This window comes from Phytophthora infestans, genomic scaffold, assembly GCF_000142945.1.
Source record: "Phytophthora infestans T30-4 supercont1.44 genomic scaffold, whole genome shotgun sequence".
In the NCBI taxonomy this organism is placed as follows: domain Eukaryota; phylum Oomycota; class Peronosporomycetes; order Peronosporales; family Peronosporaceae; genus Phytophthora; species Phytophthora infestans.
The window spans coordinates 660,009-676,980 of NW_003303715.1; the positions used below are offsets into that span (position 1 = coordinate 660,009).

Sequence of the window (16,972 nt, forward strand, 5' to 3'; positions counted from 1 at the left end):
GCGAAGCTCAAGCTGAAGGCACCATAAGTGACACCACAGACACCGGTGCTGCGTCAGCTGCCCCGCATCTCCCTGTCGCCTGCGTAGTCGACGGTGATCCTAACATCATGGCGGCTGGTGCACGTGAGTGCACTGGCCTCGGATCAGAAGAGGAATCTGGTCCTGATTCAGACGATGACGACGCGGACAGTGAGTGGGAAGGAGATTGGGAGCTTGGAGAACTCTCTGATGAGGAGTTAGCCGATTGCGTTGGAACTGAACTACCGGACACGTTCTGCAAGTCGGTGGCCGATGAATTGCGGCGCGTTCGCCGGAGACGAAACATTCTGGCTGGGAGTATGGTAAGTATGTTGAACGCTATCCCAACATACGCAACTATTATTCCGTCGTTGTCCAACATAATGTTAACATTATCTAACTCACTTTGATGTGCTATTTGTAGACCAGTCCAAATTTGGAGACAATCCTACGTATGAAGACCCTTTACGACGGGCCTTATGGACCATCTGAGAGCGTCCTTGGAGTGGCTGAAGACCCACTGGCGCTGTTCTTCTACTACCTACCGCCAAAATTGTGGAGACAGATTGCCGTCGAGAGCAATCGCTACCACACGCAGTCGATACCGGGTCGTGCGCAGGCGATTCAAGCGAAGCAGCGTCGTGGTGGTGGAGAAGTAGAGAACCTCGCAGATATTCGTCGGCGACTAGCACGTGTGAAGCCGATAGAACCGTGGGAGGTTTTGCGCGTCATCGCGCTTCTCATTGCAAGGATGCTGTCTCCAGTGCGAAAGGGGATTGCTGCTCACTGGGAGTTGACACCGGCTGGTGCGTTGCCAACGCCACGCTTCGGCAAGTACATGTCCCGCAACCGGTTCTTCCACATAATGGGATACTTGCACTTCTCCAACAACAAGTCGCCTCAAGCTAGCACGGATCGTGTATGGAAGATTCGGCCGGTTATCGAGGTTTTACAGCGTACATTTGCGCGCGGCTACAAGATTCCTCCTGTCATTAGCTTTGACGAAGCTACGCTGCCTTCAAGATCCCGCTACAATCCTACCAGACAGTTCAACAAGGACAAACCGCACAAGTGGGGGACCAAGGTGTTCGTGGCAGCGTGTGCAGATACAGCTTATTGCATGAGGTGCGTTCAAGGTGGCAAGCTAATGCTTGCCACTTTTTTTTTTGGTCTAAGTGCTTATGTTGGACGGGCAAACATCCACATTGTGGAGAATTTCCTAATCCAACATATTTATTACTTTTACTAATATCGTGTGCGTTTGTGCGACTGCTCAGATTCGAGGTGTACTGTGGTGTTAAGAGTAATCTCCGGACTCCGATTCCTGCTGCTAATAATTGCGGCGAGGCTGCCGTACTAAGGAACATGAACGCGCTGTGCCCGCCATCACCGACCTCCCCGTGGCGTTTGGTAATCACAGACCGGTTTTACACGTCGGTGAAGCTGGCGTTGGAGCTGTTGCAGCGACGGATGTACATTACGGGTACGATCCAGATGCGTATGGCAGGGTACGCGAAGGATGTGAAGACTGACAAGTCTTACAGAACCGTGAATGGTGTGAGAGAGCTAGTACCACCACAGGGGACAATCAAGCTGGCTGAAAATAAGCTTTTTCCGCAGATAACCGCAGCAATGTGGATGGACCGCAATCCCGTCCACATGCTGAGCAGTGGTGGCAGCAGAGAAACAGTCAGTGTCAGTAAGTAAGCCTGTGTGTTTATATATATGTATCATTGCTCACTATTGTGCTTTTTTATTGTAGTGCGGCGTATCAAAGGCCAGATGAAAGAGCTACCGGCACCGGAGCTGGTTCGTGACTATCACCGATACATGGGAGGTGTTGATGTGCACGACCAGCTCCGGATGCAACGCTACAGCGTGCAGCTTTCGTACAAATCACGAAAGTACTACAAGACCTTGTTTCTCGGATTGCTGGACATGGCGTTGGTGAACGCCTTTATTGTGTATCGACACAACCAGCGTGCCAATGGGCACAAATCCCCGAAGCATTCCGCATTCTTCGAGACACTCATGGAACAACTACTTGCTGTTGATGAAAACTCTTTCGCTGAGATTGAGGTAAGTTGCTATGATGGGTTTGGCAACATAAATGCATTTACTAATATGTGTTATGTTGGTTATGTTTTCCTATTCTAGAAATCCACCTCCGCTGAGGAGCGTACAGCCGCTTCACTCTGCACGAGGAGCGTCGTCTAAGACGGGAGGAGCAGCGACGTGGCTCAGACTGCATTGATGATGGCCACGAACTGGCCGGAGAACTCAGACAAGGCCGACACTGAAACCGGAAAGAAGCGTCGCCACAGAACCTGCAAAGTGTGTGCTATCTACAAGGTGGTGCCGCGGAAGTATACGAAGTATTACTGTCCAGAATGCTCTGCAGGGCCAAAGAGGTACGTACATGCTGTTCATGCTTGATACTAACACGGTGATAGCGCTGACTGTAGGTTGTGCCGCAGGAAGTATCTCTGCAACGTTGTTAGGGAGGAAAGGGAGCGCACGTGCTTTCAGATATGGCACCTCGACTGGAAGAACGGGAATGACATCCCGAGCCGCTTGCTACGCGACCAAAAGATACGCGACCGAGCGCCAGCGGAGCGTCCAGGCAAGAAGCGGAGACGCAGACAGCAGGTAGGCGAGAGCGGAGCAAGTGCTGGTGCTGGTGCTGGGGAGTCGAGCGAAGAAGATGATGAAGCGGTGGAGGAGGAGGCGTAGTGGTTGCGCCGTCTGGTCGTACATGTCTATGCAAGGAGCAATCAATTGATACGGCACTTGATCTTTCTTGTTATTGGCTATAATAAATGAACTCACCGCTGCTGGACGTATGCAACAGCACAAAGATAGGCTAATCAATAAACAGTACGTATCTTATGTTTATTTATACAGCATAGTTGTATATGATCGTCTCAATGTACTACATAAACCCTCCTTTATGTTGGAGAATCCGTACTATACACACTGGCAAGTCGTTGTTACCACCCCGATCCCGCGCCAAGATATCCGGACTTAATTGAAACCCCATACAAATTCCTTTATATCTGTATATGGGACGAGGTCAAAATATACCCTCATATTTGAGGCCGGGAACTAAGGGGTTAAAGCACATCTATTATAGTACTTTTTCAGACATTTGAATACCGTCTGAGAAATTGCTTCATCCTGGGATGTTATCTTGAGATGGCTATTTTTGTGGCTCGTAGATAGGTAGCTGATGTGATTAGTACAGAACCGTAGACATTTAGAGTCAGTCAATTGCTGACAGCCTGGGTACAGCTGCCAGACAGCCCCTCAGTAGTCATAGCCTCGACGGAAATTTTTAATTTTTCTAATTAGGGGAGTTCCAATCGCGGGGTCATTGTTTATCATCAGTCAAAGCAGCATTAAATAGTACTGTAAATGAATTCAAAACTAAACAATCGGTAAGACAATCCAATAGCTGCGGATAAATTGGCTTATTTGCTCGTCATCGCAGCAGACTCCTCATCTTGCCAACGGGCTGTGTTGTCAGCGGGCTATAAGGTTCGTGGGGATGCAACTGGATGTCGTCGACATGTATAAGGTATACTGTAGGGGGGGGTCAGTAAGAGAATGGCCATAAACGCTCGTGAAAATAAGGACTGGAGCCGCTACTGTTCTTTGTTGGCCTTCCGTGTCTGTACAATGGATACTCTCTCATAATTAAGCACTCCACAGTCGGAATATTTGCCTGGGGCGAGACGTCATTTTTGTAAACTGCAAATTTATTCGTATTGAGGGTGAATTGAACTGCTGTATTCTAAATCTAGGGATTACAACAGAGGGGAGTTTCTGCACCAAAAAGACATGTACAGTGTACATGTACCGGTCAGCATTAAAACAACAGACTGTAGAGTCAGTTCCACTTCATATGGTCGCAAACCTGCATAATTTAATCATTATTAAAGAACATGTATTAAAGCATGTACCAGTACTATTCATGCGACGAGCGACTCCAGCTCAAATACAAGCACAGGTATTAAAAGTTGCTATTAATACCTGGATTCGAGTCACTGTATGGGTACCTTCTTAGCCTTTCGAAGGCGTCAAAGGCTTCACGACACAAGATTGGAAAGGGACAAGGAGTATCCATGTATTAATACGTGTACTCTCCCACTGCGAGCACATAATACCTTACCTTCATTACTCTACCACTCTGCTACCGGTACACATGTTTTAACTTATAAGATACCGGTAAGCAAAGTTATTCTGAAAATAGTACATGCAATTCATCAAATACACGAGGAGTTTACCCGCAGTGTGTGCTTGCAGGATGGGAGTAATCGCTGAAGCCACAGGTAAACTGGTGGCCCATTCGCCGAGATCGGCACACAAGCACGCAACTAAGGAATTGTCAAGCCAAGCAGCAAGATGTTGGGTAGTGCGCCGAAAACTACAATGAGCGTACAAGACGCCGACACCAACCTCAGCGTCGTAGAGATTTCGGATGGAGAGACTTCGAATTCAACGACAGACTCGGAGGACCAGACGTTCGTAGAGCGGACAAAACTGTCGGTTGGAAACCCCACTGCAGCTAAACCAGCAGCGCCCAATGGCGCGGCCAAAGTCTTGTTCTTTGATGGCATTCGCGGTCTCGCAGCCATTCTGGTTGTCATTCACCACTCAAAGGAATACCCCACCGACAAACTGCATCTCGGGGCAGTGGCCGTGGACATCTTCTTTGTGCTATCATCGTTCCTGCTGACATGGCTTTTCATAAAAAAGAGCATGAAGCTACTAGCACAACATGCTGGCGCTCGAACGTGGACCATCGCATTGTTGGACTACTTCCAGAAACGATTCTTTCGAGTGTACCCGCTGTTCGCAGTGACGGCGATCGTACTGGCCTGCGTGTCTACCCAGAACCAGCAGAATTATAATATCAACAACCCCGCAGACTACGATTTGGGCAAAGTGCTACTGTTCTACACCGGCTACCGTTTTCACGTGTTTTGGACGTTACCGCTGGAGATTGGGTACTACTTCGTGCTCCCAGTTTTTGTCGCGATTGCGCTGGGTATGCGTCGCTTTTGGTGGATTGGAGCGATACCACTATTCGTGTGGATCCTACACGAAGGCTTCTACGCCTACAGAAACCACCACATGCCTCTCCTTCCTCATCTCCACACATTTACAATGGGTTCAATGGGTGCCGTCATCTTCGTGAAGGCGGATTTATGGATCAAAGAGACGAAATTTAACTTTTTCTGGTGGCACACACTCGCCCTCCGTGTAGTTGAAGGTCTAGCCATTGCTGTACTGGTGAGCGTGTGCTTCGATGGATTATTCTTCGACTGGATCCATGCGGATCCTGTGCCCGCGGGGCCTGGATTCCCTTTTGTCAGCGTAGAGCTGACAATTATTTTCGTGATCGAGATGATTCGTCCGTCTTGCGTCTCGTCGATGTTTGAGTGGAGTGTGCTGCGATACTGGGGGAAAATCAGCTTCTCGGTCTACTTACTGCACTGTTTCATTATTTACCACCCTTCGATCATGCAAGAAAAGAAGTTTTTTAACCGATTCTTCGCGCGATTCGGTCTGGTTTTAATACTGGCGACCGTGAGCTACCACGTTATCGAACGTCCGTCACAGATGCTGGCACAAAGAATCTCTCGCTTCCTCGCAGCTCAAGACGGAAAGGACTCTGGAACATGCTTAGTGAGATTTACGTGCCTGGAGCGTATGAACTTGAGAAGGCAAAGCGTCCCACTGGAGGAGAAGTAGATGAACAGAACTCAAAAGCTGGGTGTGTTTTAAATTCTTCCACCAAGTAAAAAATATGCTTTTTTCAATGGCATTTTTCTTTATTCTACCAGAATTTTAGAGGGCGATGGCGTTAAACCGACTTGAGACGCATCATGAGAGGGTCCATCATGCCCAAGGAAATACCCTGCGTGTAGGCGACATTCTGACCAGGTTCGGGGGTCATTTCGAAGCGGGCGACAATGCTGGCGATCACAATCTTGGTTTCGATAAATGCCAGGGTCTGGCCGACGCAGATACGCGGGCCAGCGCTGAATGCTGCGAACTTGGTCGCAGTCATCGGGATGATGTCACTCGTCTCGCTGTCGATGAAGCGATCCGGCTTGAACTCAAGCGCGTCTTCGCCCCAGACACTGGTGAGACGTCCGCAGGAGAAGAGCGCAATACCGATGTCTGTATTCGCTGGCACGAACGTACCGTCCGGGAAGACGGTGTCTTTGATACAATGCGTGGTGATCAACGGACCAGGCGGGTACAGACGCAGGAGTTCGCGGATGCAAGCCTCCAGGTACGGCACCTTGTTGATATCCTCCACTGTCGGAGTGTAGTGCCGGTCAGTACCGAGTTTGGGGATCTTGGAAAGGAGCTCTGCTCGCAGCTTCGTCTCTGCGTTCGGGTTCTGGCTGAGCATGTGGAACAGCCATCCCATACAGTCGGCAGTCGTATCGCGACCGGCGATAATTGACGCGACGGCGATGTTGCGGACCTCGACGGGGTCTACTGGCATCCCACGAGACTCCATGTTGTCTAGCACAATGGACACGATGTCCTTATCGGCAAGTGCGGCAGGACGACCGGCCTTCTTCTCTTCAACACGAAGACGACGACGCTCAATGGCGTCAGCGATGATGCCTATCAAGTGCTCGTCGATCACGCGCACGTTCTCCTTGAGTTTCTTTTCGTCACCAACGTTCAGCCAGCGACGCAGTTTCCAGTACCACATGGGCTGTTTGAAGCGCTTTCCGGCCAGAAATTGAGCCTCATCCATCGCCTCTGCGAACGGCTGGAAAGCTCCGTCCATGGAGCCCATTTTGGCGCCGAAGCCGATTTCGCCGAACACGTCGAACGTGTATCGGTGCAGCAGGTCGAACACGTCCAACGGCGTGTTCGTGGCCGCCGCGTCCGTCAAAATATCTACCAGCTGCACTGTGTACTTCTGGACAAGCGGCGTCATGTGCTCACGCAACGCACGGGCGCTGAAAAGTCCGACGACGACATTACGCTGCCGCTTCCAGGTCTCTCCATTCGTCACTACGATACCGTCGCCCAGTATATCGCAGAAGACGTCGTGGATGTATTCGCTCTTTGGGAAGATATCGAACTGCGTTTTAAGCACGGCTTCCAGGTGCTCTGGCTTGGCGATGAACATCATGTCGTCCTTACCAGGAAGCCGTACGATGAATGCCTCGCCATTCGTAGCAGCGAACTGGTCGGCCAGCCAGTCGTGCATGCGCGGTGCGTTGGCCGCCAGCTCGACGGCGTTACCGAGCACAGGCAGGGTGCCCGGCAGGATGACGGCGTACTTGACCTTGTCACCTTTGGACTTCGCAGAGCTCTTGTTGGCCTTGGTCCAGTAAAGCGTCACGAACAGTGCAGCCGTGACAAGACCCGGCACCACGGGAGACTTGAACATGGACTGCAACATCCTTACAGACTGAAGGAGCCGTTGCAATTGATCCGGCCGATTATACTGTGTCGCCAGTCCTGACAAACAACGCTGCAAAAGATGCTGGTGACGACGGCCTTATTATATTGTAGGCGACATTGAACATTGGGCCAGAATCTAGAGAGGCATAAGAGGTCTACATTTAGGAAAACCTATATCGACATTTAGATATAGGGTGCAATCATGCGTTTAGATTTCGATTTTGTGGTAATTTTTAGCCAATTCCCAGCCGTTTTGGAGCTACAGTCGTTTAAAAATGCCCTCTCAGAACACTGTCATTTTCGGGGGAAAGGCGCGCCAAATACACAGATATGATTGGTCTAGAATCAAAATCATATGTCAAAAAGGAAGATGACACATCGCCCGGTCGCAGATTGCCCTTGTCGATTTAACATTCAATTCTGCCAGCAGGATGGTGAAAAATATTATAAAGGTATCCGTCAGGGCATAATCTCGCTTTCGACCTCTGTCGTTTTCACTGGGCTTTGTACAAATATTAGTTTAAAAAGGAAGTGTTACAATATCAGTTATAATTGATATACCTCAAAATCAGTGTCTGGGTTATTCTTTTTCTCATTAACCACGGAGTCAACGGTGTTGGGAGCACAACCAAGGCAATCAGAGACCAGTTGGCGTGTCATGATGCCTTTGAAGAGGCCTTGTTCCTTCTGGCTTTTGAAATACTCGTAGCTGTTCACAATCATCCGCTTCTCTCCTGGGCAGAACTCGTGCTTGCCGGACTGTTGGATTGTGCATCGAGGCCTGGCGCAGATTGAAGAAAGCTGGAACAGCAAAGAAACCAGATCGTTATATGAGAGAGGGCAAAGACCCGTGAGTGTTGGTCAATGCTCAGGAAGCAGAGCAACTGACACAAAGTAATTCAGTCTTCATATTTTCCCTTTGCAAACAAGGAGTTTGTTTGTTACTTCGCGGGGCGTGTCTAAGAGCCACAACTCCCAACAGGGTTATGAGCCCAAGTGGTGGCAGCGCAGGCATGAGTAAGCCGATGAAGTACACCAGCGAAGGGGTGCCGAAGAATTGGCAAGGCAAGGATTGGCAGACATACAAATGGGCCATGATGAACGTTTTCAAGGAGGATGACTTGAAGGACATTGCTGATGGAACTTTAACCAAGGACATGCTCTCCACAGCGAGTGCAGAGGACCAGGAGAAGTTCAATAAGAAGCAAATCAAGATCATGCGGATGATTGGTACGTCTGTTCCGCCGGAAATTCTTCAGCAGATTCGCGACAAGGAGACCGGATCGGAAATGTGGGCAGAGCTCTGTAATCTGTTTGAAGGAAAGCAGAATGAAGCTATCAAGGCCTACACGATTCGTCGCTTGGAGAATGATCTCTGGGATAAGAAGCTCGCTTCTGGAGGAGATGCAAATCTCCATCTTTGCAAGATGTTCAGCATCAAATCGGAGTTGGTAGGCTTACAGCATACTATTGAAGACAGTACAATGGTGGATATGTTGTTGGAAAGTTTGCCAGATTTGACCGAGTTTGAATGTCTGAAATCTTCGATCCGCTATGGCGCGGACCCAAGTGTGTATACACCGGTACGGGTTCGTGAATTAATTCTTGCAGCCGCTGCTCGACAGAAGGAATTCAGAGGCAAGCGTCAAGGAAAGCAAGGAGGGCATAAAAGCGGAGGTGATAAAAGTGGTGATCCGGAAAAAGGCGGAAATGGTAATCAGCAGAACAAGTCAAGTAAACAGCGAAAAGCCAGGCTGTGCTTTGTCTGCGGGAGTGATAGCCATATTAAGGCCAAGTGTCCGGAGCGTGAAGAAAAGAACAGCGGTGCTGGAGACAGAGAGACCAAGCGAAAACCGCAGGGAAACTTGACGATCAGTCAAGAGAACAAGAGTGGTGCTGGGAGTAACAGTGAACCCAAGCGGAAACCACAAGGAAATCTGACACTCAGCCAAGAAGGAAATGGACTGTCACAGATACTGCATGAACCTGCAGATCAGGGGATAGTGACGGGATTAATAACGGCTGAGGCTCATCATGAGCACGAGACTCTGCACGAGACTCTGTACGATGCTCAGGGAACAGGAGTAGATGAGAAGCTTCTGGAAGTTAATGATCAAGTACCTGTCGATGAAAACTTTAGCGGTTGGTGGTATTTTGACACAGCTTCGAACTCTCACGTGGTCGGAGATCGCTCGTATTTTGTGAGCTACACTGAGGACGCGTCACAACTACGCAGCATTCGAGGTATTTCCCCAAACATTGCAGCTCGTATCGCTGGGATGGGGACTGTTGCCTTAACTACTGAGGTGAATGGAGAGCAGACAGTAATGTGTCTGGATGATGTTTTCTACATACCCGGAGCTGAATTCGGGCTCTTCTCTCCCGGACTTGCTCATGAACAAGGGTTTGACTTTACGTTCAATCATGATACTCAGGACTTTACTATTCTTTGGGAAGGGAAATCAGTAGCAGTGGCGAAGCCTCAGGAAGCAACTTGGGGGTTTCTGGGACTACATCCAGGTCAAACAAGCGTGAAAGAGCCTGTTAATCGGCGTCCAATGGTAAATTTTACTATAGCCGAAGGGGTTGGCACTTTGGCATTGTGGCACGAGCGTATGTGTCATACTTGTCCACAATATCTGAAGACGATGGTAGACCGGGGATTAGTGAGAGGCATGATGTTGACTCAGCGTCACCAGCAGATCTGTGACGCATGTCATGTGGGGAAGCAAAAGAAGAAGGCTCATCGCAAGAAGATGGACAGGGCAACAAAGTGGCCGAATCAAGTTGTGTACGCTGACCTTCTCATTCCAAGTAAAGATAATCGGACTCGGTATGAAGCCGTACTAGTGGTTATGGATGGATACTCCAGATTCGTGAGAGTGTTTCTGTTGACTAGTAAAGAGAGTTCAGTTGTAAACAAGCACTTGCAACAGTACATACTCTGGGCCGAGCGTCAAGCAGGACGAAATGTGAACGGGGCTGTCTACAAAGTGAAGCAAGTACTGACAGACAAAGGTGGGGAGTTCATCAACAAAGGTATGGAAAACTGGTACGCACGGAGAGGAATTGAGCACATCCGAGTGGGTCCAAAAAGTTCTCAATTGAACTTGTGCGAACGAACGCATCAGTCATTGGTGGACATGATGAAAACCACGATGGTACATGCAGGCTTTCCTCGGAGTCTATGGCCGGAAGCACTACGAAATGCTGTATACGTCAAGAATAGGGTATACAACCGTGGCACTCAAGGAATTCCTTATGAGATGATATTTGGAATGAAACCTGACGTGCATCACATTAGGAAGTTTGGATCTCTAGCATATGTTCATGTTCCTGTGACGTCTGGAAGACGCAAGCATGATAACAACGCCAAGATTGGCTTTCTACTCGGTTACGAAGAGGACGTGGTAGGCTGCAAAGTTTACTTTCCTGATGAGCACACCGCCAGGTTTGTATCTGATCTACGGGTTGCTGAAGATGTAGTTTACAAAGACCGTCACGAAGGTGCTGTAGATGAGGAGGACCTCGAGTCACTGCACTTTACCCGACGTGATGACCAGGATGTGGACTATGACAACCGTTTGAACCACGAAATGGCTACATCCAAGACAATGGAGCTGGTTAGCGAGCCAAATTCTGAGTTGTCTATTGGACTCGTGGGAGGCGAGGTGGATGTAGCGGCTAACAGTGAGCACGAGAAGGGCGTTCAGATGGCAGATGCTGTCTCAAATGCTCTAAATAATCGACCAGATGAGATTGAAAGCACGAGAGAGCTCGGTAGAGCGGATCTACACGAGAGTGATGGCCATGGCGGAGTATCACTCACTGATGCAGCTTCGAGCGCATGTAATCTTACTACTAGCATTCCAAGGAGCGAGATTAAGGCAAGTAGCTCAGGAAATCTCTGTGTTGGTGGCAAGCAGTCGGAATCATCTACGCAAAATGATGGTGCTGACGTTGAGTCTGTGGTGGGAACACGGGGCTCATCGCTGGATGGTAATGAGGTGGATGATGACGACGAAGCAGGATTACCGACAGACGACGACATTACTGTAGCAAGTGTGTTCTCATTTGATGAGAAGACTATCTCAATGGAGAATAACAACTCGTCGAGTGGTGTGGGGCTTGAAGAAGACCCAGAGAGTACTGATGAACATCAAAGTGCGGTTGTGGACAATAATAACGCGCAGAAGATGGACGCTAGTGTTTGTCTTGATCCAGTTGTCATTCGAGAAACTGGAAAGCGTACCCACCGCGATGAAACTCAGTCGGAAGAGGCTCGTGTGGAACACGAGGCCGCAAAGCCAGATACCAAGAGAACTCGAACAGGACTTCGAGAGGTACAAGAAAGACGTCAACCTCGACGCTTTGATGACTTTGTGATGAATGCAGCGACTTCACGGGTTCTGGATGAGCATGGCCGGCCTATTCGTGCTTGTGAGGTGAAGATTCCTCGTAACAGACGTGAGGCACTGCGATCCAGGTTTGTTAACTATTGGATGGAAGCAGAAATGGTAGAGATCGCTGCACTGAAGGCACAGAAGGTCATCCAAGAAATACCGGATGAGGACATGCCCAAAGATGCGAAGCCTGTAAGTACAATGTGGGTCTATGCCTTGAAGTCGGATCATCAGGGTTACGTGATAAGATTCAAGGCTCGGATAGTGGCGTTGGGGAATCACCAGCGACCAGGCATTGACTTCAAGGAAACGTTTGCCCCTGTGGCAAGAATGGCTTCGTTTAGACTGTTGTTGGGACTGGCGGCATTACTGGGATTAGAGGTATACGGAGGAGACGTGAATACCGCTTATTTCAATGCATGGCTAGGCATACGACAATATCTACACTCCATCAACGGATATCCGTGCAGAGTGAGTGGCCATTCTTACGTGGTACTCAAGGCTTTGTATGGATTAAGACAATCGGGTCGAGAATGGAATTCAGAACTAAATGATTGGTTCATTCAGCGTGGATACCAAAGATCGTTGACGGAGCCGTGCCTGTACTACCTGTTTGATGGTGGCACGATGGTATACGTGCTAGTATACGTCGATGATATCTTGGTTGCAACAAACAGCAAGGAGTACAAAGATCAGTTGTTCATGGACTTGGACAACACGTACGGTCTCAAGGACCAAGGGCTGTTAACACAGTACTTAGGTGTGGAAGTGACTCACACGTCAGAGTACATTATGATCAGTCAAGGCAAGTACGCAAGAGAGATTCTTGGCAAGCTGGGATTTGAAAATGCACATGCAGTAGGAAATCCAATGGAAGTAAATTCACGGCTCACACCTCTTGGAGAGAAGGAGAGTGCAGACGGCAGCTTTCCGTACCGTGAAGCCATTGGTATGCTCATGTACCTGGCTACAAGTACCAGACCGGACTTGGCTTATTCATTAGGCCAACTGAGTCGCTTCGTAGCGAACCCATCGGCGAAGCATATTGGAACGGTAAAGAGAGTGCTGCGCTACTTGGCCGGGACCTTGGATTATGGAATCAAGTACGAGAAAAAGAAGAACAACTCGAAGGAGTTGGTGTTGCAGGGTTACTGTGACAGTGATTGGGCTAATGACCCAGATCAAAGGAAGAGCACTACTGGTTTCGTGTTTATGCTGGCAGGCGGAGCTGTAGCATGGATGTCACGAAGACAATCCGTCATCGCTTTGTCGACCGCGGAGGCGGAGTACATTGCAGCGTGTGAAGCCACAATGGAGGCAGTTGCTGGGAAAAATGTTTTGCAAGAGATGTTACCGCAGCACGATGTGAAATTGCGTATAGGAATTGACAGTCAAGCTGCTCACGTGATGGCAACTAATCCTACCTACAGCAGACGTACGCGCCACATTGAATTACGGTGGCATTACGTACGAGAGCAAGTGCAAAAAGGCACTGTGGAGTTGCATAAGGTGAGGGGGGAAACAAACCCTGCCGACACGTTCACCAAGCCTCTGGACAAGAAGCGACTGAAAGGATTGTTGCTAATTGCAGGCATTGGAGCAGAAAAGTAGTCGAAGACCAGTATTCGACATCGAAGACCGATCTTCGAGAAGGGCGTGTTGGATTGTGCATCGAGGCCTGGCGCAGATTGAAGAAAGCTGGAACAGCAAAGAAACCAGATCGTTATATGAGAGAGGGCAAAGACCCGTGAGTGTTGGTCAATGCTCAGGAAGCAGAGCAACTGACACAAAGTAATTCAGTCTTCATATTTTCCCTTTGCAAACAAGGAGTTTGTTTGTTACTTCGCGGGGCGTGTCTAAGAGCCACAACTCCCAACAATATCAGTTATAATTGATATACCTCAAAATCAGTGTCTGGGTTATTCTTTTTCTCATTAACCACGGAGTCAACGGTGTTGGGAGCACAACCAAGGCAATCAGAGACCAGTTGGCGTGTCATGATGCCTTTGAAGAGGCCTTGTTCCTTCTGGCTTTTGAAATACTCGTAGCTGTTCACAATCATCCGCTTCTCTCCTGGGCAGAACTCGTGCTTGCCGGACATTTTCGCTGACCTTAAAGGATGCTTCTGGCTAATTGATGGCCCTCTCACGACACTAAGTTATATATAGCACTTTTATTTATATCAAACAGTTACAATATCAGTTATAATTGATATACCTCAAAATCAGTGTCTGGGTTATTCTTTTTCTCATTAACCACGGAGTCAACGGTGTTGGGAGCACAACCAAGGCAATCAGAGACCAGTTGGCGTGTCATGATGCCTTTGAAGAGGCCTTGTTCCTTCTGGCTTTTGAAATACTCGTAGCTGTTCACAATCATCCGCTTCTCTCCTGGGCAGAACTCGTGCTTGCCGGACATTTTCGCTGACCTTAAAGGATGCTTCTGGCTAATTGATGGCCCTCTCACGACACTAAGTTATATATAGCACTTTTATTTATATCAAACAGACAATTATTAGACTTTTTACATATGGGTTACAATTTCTGGCCCAATGTTCAATGTCGCCTACAATAGATCACGGCGTCCGACAAGGCATCTCGACCGAATTGCAGAGGGAACCTTCCTCGTCGAGTTGTAAGGGTCTGCCACGTACGCCATCCGATTTGCGCTGTGCAATCTTCAGGTGACATGAGCACCAACGGAATCTGCCGTTATTATACATGCAGTGTGATGCTGTGTGACGCCTAGCACCTTACATCTTGCGCCGTATAAAGACTGTATTCATCACTTCAATTTGGCAACTACAATTCTATACATACCAGTATGCCTGGATCGCACTACGCCACAACACCCCTCTGTTGTGATGCCATGGCCTCGACGCGCATCATGAGCGGAGTCTGCATGCCCAGCGTGATACCTTGTGTGTACGTGGGCTTCGGTTGATCTGGCTCCGGTACGAGGTGGAAGCGGCTCACGATGTTAGCGATCACGATCTTCATCTCAAGGAACGCCAGGTTGCGTCCCACACAGATGCGCGGGCCAGCGCTGAACGCACAGAATTTGGACGATGACACCTTGGCGACCTCACCGGTCTGCGCGTCAAGGAAACGCTCAGGCTTAAACTCCAACGCGTCTTCACCCCAGACGCTCGTGAGACGACCGGTCGTGTAGAATGCGATGCCGATATCCGTGTTCTTGGGCACGAACGTGCCATCCGGGAACACCGTGTCACGGGCACAATGCGTAGCGATCAACGGGCCGGCCGGCAAGATGCGAAGCAATTCACGGATCGTTGCCTCAAGGTACGGCACTTCATTCAGCTCTTCAACGGCGGGGACGTACGTAGCGTCAGTAGAAAGCTTAGGCATGTGTTTCAACAGCTCTGAACGCAGCTTCGCCTCCACGCGTGGGTTCTCGCTCAGTACGTGGAGCAGCCAGCCTAAAGCATCCGCCGTTGTATCGCGCCCTGCGATCAGTGCGGCGGCGGCAATGTTGCGCACCTCAACGGGGTCCACGACCTGGTTATAAGACTCCATAGAGTCCAGGATAATCGACACGATGTCCTTATCTGCAGGTTTAACGTCTTTGCCGGCCTTGATCGCTTCATTGCGCTCTTGACGGCGCTGAATCGCCCCCGAGACAATACTCATAATGTGCTCGTCAATGACTTGAATCGCATGACGCAGCTTCTTCTCGCTGCCGACGTTCAGCCAGCGCTTGGTTTTCCAGAGTGCATCCGGTTGCTTGAACCGTGCAGACACAATATACTGCGACTCTTCGATGGCTTCGGCGAACTGTTCGTACTGACCTTCAAGGATGCGCATCTCCGTGCCAAAGCCGATCTCCGCAAACACGTCGAGCGTGTAGCGGTGCATGAGGCCGAATGCGTCCATGGGCTTGTTCGACGCCGCGGCCTCCTCGAAAATACTACGTAGCTTCACCACGTACTTCTGCGAGATCGGCGTCATGTGTTCCCGCAACGTACGAGCGCTAAAGAGGTTCACAAGCACGCGGCGCTGACGCTTCCACGTCTCGCCATTGGTGATGACAATGCCGTCACCCAGCAAATCGAAGAAGACGTCGTGAATGTGCTGGCTCTTGGGAAAGTTGTCGAACTGCGTCTTCAGCACCTGCTCGATATGTTCTGGTTTGGCGATGAACATCATGTCGTCCTTGCCTGGAAGACTGAGTGTGAACGGTTCGCCATCGAATGGCACGATTTGATCAGCGACCCAGTCGTGGATCCGCTCCGAGTTGCTTAGAAGCTCCAGGGCGTTGCCCAGCACCGGGATATTGGTCGGCAAATAGCGGACACGCTTGGGCGTGACTTTGCCGTCCTGGTCTTCGTCATCGTCGATTGTCGGCAGTTCCGTGGTCTCGCTGGTATAGTAGATGGCGACTACCACCGCTGCAGCGATAAGACCAGGCACCACCGGATTGAGGCGACTCAACTTGTCACCGAAGAATGACTGCAGCATGAGGGATCGATCTATCAGGTACCGTCGTGCTTCCGTTGTGAGCCGCGCAGAGATCGAGGGACGATGATCAGACTTGGCGTAGAAGTGTCGACGAACAAAGTACATGTACTGCATTGCCATCGAATTTGCCGGGGACAGCTGGCTGATTCAGGCTCGGCCGACTGTCCGCGCGGGCTGAAGACGTGATTATCGTACATGTAGGAAGGCGTACATGTAGCAATGTCTCTGAAGCGCTCGCCATTGGCAAGAACGACTAATTTTTAATGAAAAAGGTTGGATGGTGCCCATTATTGCATTTTTTCCTTTACTTATTGTGAATTCCAACCAAACTTGCCGTTTTGGTCCAATTCAGTGAGGTCAAATTCAAATTTCCCGCTATTTCGAAACGGCCCAGAACGTAGCCGCATTTCGTACTTAAGGTGGTTTTCTTAATAGCAGATTGCTTTTGTTTTTGTCAGTGCGTACAATATTAAAGCTGAAAATAATAATTGGGTTTAGCTCTGGCTGAGCTTCAATAAATTATTGAGCTCCCTCAGCACTTGAACTTGCAGAAAATTGGTGCACAAGTGAGAGTGTAAGCGAAAGAGAGCAAATATTTTGCCAGACTGGGAGCATCCCACTCACAGCAAA

General features: G+C 49.4%; 3 protein-coding genes across 3 annotated transcripts; 1 reads left to right on the plus strand and 2 right to left on the minus strand.

Annotated features, from left to right (window-relative positions):
• Window positions 1-4,449: 4,449 nt before the first annotated feature.
• Window positions 4,450-5,775, plus strand: PITG_16498 (uncharacterized protein; the record flags this gene model as incomplete). The annotated part of the gene is made up of 1 exon (XM_002897481.1): window positions 4,450-5,775. The coding sequence occupies one exon, from the start codon at window positions 4,450-4,452 to the stop codon at window positions 5,773-5,775; it is 1,326 nt and encodes a 441-aa protein (XP_002897527.1).
• A 112-nt stretch (window positions 5,776-5,887) lies between these two features.
• On the minus strand, window positions 5,888-7,459 carry PITG_16499 (cytochrome P450, putative; the record flags this gene model as incomplete). Its single annotated transcript, XM_002897482.1, has 1 exon — window positions 5,888-7,459. One exon carries the CDS (start codon window positions 7,457-7,459, stop codon window positions 5,888-5,890), a length of 1,572 nt encoding a protein of 523 aa, XP_002897528.1.
• A 7,242-nt stretch (window positions 7,460-14,701) lies between these two features.
• PITG_16500 (cytochrome P450, putative) lies at window positions 14,702-16,027 on the minus strand (the record flags this gene model as incomplete). Its single annotated transcript, XM_002897483.1, has 1 exon — window positions 14,702-16,027. One exon carries the CDS (start codon window positions 16,025-16,027, stop codon window positions 14,702-14,704), a length of 1,326 nt encoding a protein of 441 aa, XP_002897529.1.
• Between the last annotated feature and the right edge of the window lie 945 nt (window positions 16,028-16,972).